Here is a 4,328-nt window from a genome sequence, read left to right as displayed (position 1 = left end):
GGCATCCTGTGGCACCCGAAGCAGACACATGGCGGCTTCGCTCGTGTGAAAATATCACTCAGTGAGTGAGGTGTCTACTTTTTTTTTTTTTTGCACCGTAATCCCTGCTGGCATCGCCTCTCGCATTCGCTGCTGCGATTTGTCGGTGGAAAAACACTGCCCCGACACGTCTGGGAGGCAGCGGCGTGGCGTGGCGTGGCGCGGCGCGGCGCTGGAATCACGAGCGCCACGAAAGTCACACAGACGCTGCCCGCGTCCAACCGCATTTCTTCCCCTTACGCACCGCGTCCAGCAGCGCGCTTCGCGGACTCCCTTTCGCGTCGCGCGACGTCCTGTTCGTCTGCGCTCCCGTTCGTTTCCTTCCTTCAGTCTCGAGAGCCTGAGTCGCGTTGCGACGCAACGCTCGACTGCGGGCCATTAAATCAATAAATGGCCCTTATTCAGCAGAGAGAAATCCAGGAATAGCTCGCAAAGGAAAGGTCTGCCTCCCCCATCTATATCCAGCTCTATCTCCAGCTCTATATTCTTAGCCGCTGACAAATTCGCTCCCTCATACCGTGACCCCGGCAGCCGGTCCAAGTGGAAGGCAAATCAGCGCACTGTAAAGAGGATATAATAAAGTTTAAGTTTAGGACACAGCTCTTCGGGACTATTCAGCTCACAGCAAGGAATTAAGGCGCATCCAAATTCCTGACCTACAGCTCCCGTTTGAGCGCATTACGCAGTGACATTTGGAAAGGGACGCAACTTGAAAGCCGCCTTTGAGGAGCTAAAAAAAAAAGGCTGTTGTTTGCAGGCGTGTTGAGCACAGTCACGGCGAGGTTTTAGCATGTTCTTCCTTGCCCAGATACCATTTTATTTTGCCCCCCCCCCCGGAAGAGAGAGATTTAAGCAGTGACCAAAGTCCCGAAAACCAAGCCTTAATGGCCACGTTGCCATGGCACACGACAATGTGTTTACGTCTCGCGGCAATTTTCTGCTCTGCCCTCCCCACCCCCACCCCAAATCATGTTCTCACCAAGCAAACTGCACAACTAGCTCCCTGAGATTTACTACCAAGCCAAGGTACACTCCCCCTGCAAACCACCGCCTGCCGCACAGCCTTACTAATAAGGAAGAACAAACGATCACAGACACTAAGTTATTATTACAAGGTCAGAAATTGTATTTGGCAATTTTAAACAAGTGCATACAATACAGCTAAAAGCGTTTCAGGTTTGCCAAGTGCTCATTGAGTAGCATTTGTCACATTCTATGTTTAACATGAACTGCCACCAGACCTAAAAGTACATTGATAATTTTTGCTTAACATCAACAAAAAAAAGGAAGGAAAAAGTAGTCCATTATAATGAGTACATACCTTTTTATCTTCAAAAATATAGAAACACAATGTATTCAAAAAAAAAAAAATCAAAAATTATACAGCCATGTTTACGAAGTATACACTTCCCTTGCGTCCAATATGTACAAGTCCATTAGTTTTGTTTGGATGGTATGCATGTAATTTATATTCATTTAATGATTTTTTTTTTCTTTTTTTTTTTTTTTAAGAAAAGATCAAGGGTCCCTCTCCTTTTTCACTTTGACATCTCCTGCAAGGATGGTGGCTATTTCACCTTGCATGAATGCCCACGGTACATTTGAGCCCACCAAGGGACACTTCTCCCCGCTGGGGCAGTACACTTCCCCGGTAGCACCCTGCTGCTTGATGCTCTCCCTGGAGCACGGGAAGCAGAACTTGTGCGACGGCACCGATGGGCACTGGACAAAGTGCGTGTCCTCTAGGCGCTCATGGCACAGCGTGCAGCAAAGGGGGACGCTGCCTGGCACCGAGGAGTCCGGAATGCTCTGCGGGTGCACCTGGTCCACCCCCGGGCCATGGGGCGTCCCGGCGCCCGGCATGTCCCTCTGAGGCAGGCGTCGCGGGCCGCTGGGCGACGGCGACGGGGGGCTGCCGCTGTTCCGCCGGGTGGTCGAGTGCACCTGGTTGCCATCCTTGGGCGAGCTGTTGCCGCCGGCGTTATCTGCAGCCAGCTTAAGCGCCGCCATGGGCGACTGGCCGTTCTGCGCCACCTCGGGCGGGGTGGTGCGCGAGTGCGGCGAGATGGTAGACGGCGAGGTGGCGAAGCTGGGCGGCGGCCCGGCGGGGGGAGGCAGCCACGGCTGACTCTCGCCGTTCAGCTTGGCTGCCGTGCTCTCGCCTTCTGGTTCCGGGGACGCCTTCCTCTTGATGTTGCGGGGATGTTTTCCCCTCTCTGTCAGGCAAAGGCAAACATGAGCGCAGGTTTCAACAGCACAGAAACAACAGTAAGGAGGAGGAAAGAAGAAAAAGGGGCTGGTATTTTTACGTTTACCCATTTTACCTATTTTTGCATTGACTAAGGCGCTCGGATCTGGAAGCCAGATCACGCAACACAGCAAAAAGAGCAGAATACACGCAGTGCAGCCTGGCGTGGGGCACTCACTCAGCACCGCACCGCACCACACACACACACACGTGCGGCTGAAGCAGCCAGGGCTCGGAGCCCAGTGGGACCCGGTTCTGCTCATCACGCTGTCATCCACTCACCTGGTTTGGACGTCGCGGCGCTCGTCTCATAGCCCAGCACCCTGGGGTGCATGGCGCCGCTGTCCTTCTTGAACCTGCTGTCGAAGGTGTGGAAAGCCATCAGGTCCCGCACCGTTTTGCTCTTGCTCATCCACTCGTCGGGCCTCTTGTGCGCGTCGCCCATGTCCGGCAAGCCGTCCGCGCGGTGCTTGTCCTTCGCGTCCTCGGGCCGCTTTGCGCTCAGCTCGCCCGCGCCCGGCGGCGCCGCCAGAGTCCCCGGAATGCCCATCTGCGCGGGTCTGCCGTTGAGCGCGTGCACGGGCTGCATGGCTCCGTTAACCAAAGGCACGAGATTTGGCGGTACGGCGGTAGTCCTGCGGGGGTTGGGGCTCTGTCGGTTCAACTCCGGGGGGTCGTCTGGTTTGGGGAATCCGTTGGGGACGGGGATGCCGTTCGCCGGCCTCCCGGGCTGGTACTCGGGACCGAGCCTCGGCGGCCGATCCGAGGCCAGCGGGTAGCGGTCCAGAGGCTGCGGCGGTCGCGATCCGGGGTCTCCCGCGGCGTGGTTCATGGACTGGATCTCCTTCCCCGAGAGAGACTGCTTCCCCGGACCCGGGGAGCGGCCCTCTTGGAAGCCGTGGGCGCGCTTCAGCTGCCGCGCGGTCTCGATCACGAACTCGATGCGGTCCGCGCCCTCGTAGTTGACACATCCCCTGCACACGGGCTCCGTGAAATCCCAGATCATGGCCCACGGCATGCGGGGCAGGTCGCACAAATAGCACGACTGCCTCCGGGAAGCAGCAACTGTCGCGGACGACATCGCGAAAGTTTGCAAAAAACCAGCAGCGCTTCTTCCAAATGTCCCCCGATTTCTCTTGCTTGTTGTAGAAACAGAAAATACCACTATAAAAAAAAAAAGAAGCGTTCCCTCCCGACGACAAGAGCAACAACAATGAAGTCACAAACAGAAGTTCATGGCAGTGTGTACTTTGCAAGCGCGCGCCTCCGTCTATCTCGCGCACTACTACTCCGCACGCTCAATGTGGGGCGCTGACGTCACCGCCGACACGCAATGTGTGGATCGAGCTGGGGTTATTTACTTGATTCTTCGACTACCCCCCTGCGGCGCATGCGCGCTCCCGCGCTGCCTCAGCCCCCTTATTTAAAATCTTTTGACTTTGCGCCAGGAATACAGCAGCCGAATAAGTGCAAATCGGCTCACTAGGATTTCTGTCCGTCAGCTTTCATGTCATTTTATATTTTATTATTATTCGTCGTCAGAGGAAGGGTTCAGTTAACAAGGAAGGAGCCTGCTTTAGAAACTGGCTGGAGCAATTTTACCCAGATCCGTACTAAAAATCTTAACGAGTTCTTTTATTCGCTTTTTTTCTATTGCAAACGCAGGACACGTTTAATGTGAATATGGAATTTCAGCAACCAACGTGACATGGGAAAAGAATACGCAGTATTTTGAATAATTGCCTGCATTAAATTTGACATTCACGTTGGCTATTTATACAGGACGATGGGGCACGAAATAAGTAGCTCATCCGCTGTGCTTTGTACCTTAAAGTGAAGTATAAAGGTAGTCTGTTAAACAAAAATGTCACCGGCAAATATTGCCCAGCACACAAAGCGTTAATGCCCTTTTGAGCAGCCGGGCTGTTCTGGTGATGACGTCGCCAGTATTCTCCGGTCCTCGAATGCTTTCCGCATGCGCAGTGATGACTGTAACTGGCACCTCAGGCTCCGGTCGGAGCGTCCACATTCCAGCCCAGAG

General features: G+C 54.2%; 1 protein-coding gene across 1 annotated transcript; it reads right to left on the bottom strand.

The window, feature by feature from the left end:
• Positions 1 to 1,141: 1,141 nt before the first annotated feature.
• On the bottom strand, positions 1,142 to 3,621 carry LOC108933603 (interferon regulatory factor 2-binding protein 2-A-like). The gene is made up of 2 exons (XM_029259239.1): positions 2,570 to 3,621; positions 1,142 to 2,255 (listed from the first exon to the last, which is right to left on the bottom strand). Exons 1-2 carry the CDS (start codon positions 3,366 to 3,368, stop codon positions 1,558 to 1,560), a joined length of 1,497 nt encoding a protein of 498 aa, XP_029115072.1. The 5' UTR covers positions 3,369 to 3,621; the 3' UTR covers positions 1,142 to 1,557.
• Between the last annotated feature and the right edge of the window lie 707 nt (positions 3,622 to 4,328).

Source organism: Scleropages formosus, chromosome 16 (assembly GCF_900964775.1).
Source record: "Scleropages formosus chromosome 16, fSclFor1.1, whole genome shotgun sequence".
In the NCBI taxonomy this organism is placed as follows: domain Eukaryota; kingdom Metazoa; phylum Chordata; class Actinopteri; order Osteoglossiformes; family Osteoglossidae; genus Scleropages; species Scleropages formosus.
The sequence above is the reverse complement of the archived record's forward strand: the minus strand, read 5'-3'. Positions and strand labels throughout refer to the sequence as shown.

Coding starts and splice junctions, on each gene's coding strand:
- LOC108933603 (XM_029259239.1), bottom strand. CDS start 3,368: ATGTCGTCCGCGACAGTTGCTGCTTCCCGGAGGCAGTCGTGCTATTTG. Junction 2,256..2,569: donor CGCCGCGACGTCCAAACCAG/GTGAGTGGATGA, acceptor TTTGCCTGACAG/AGAGGGGAAAACATCCCCGC.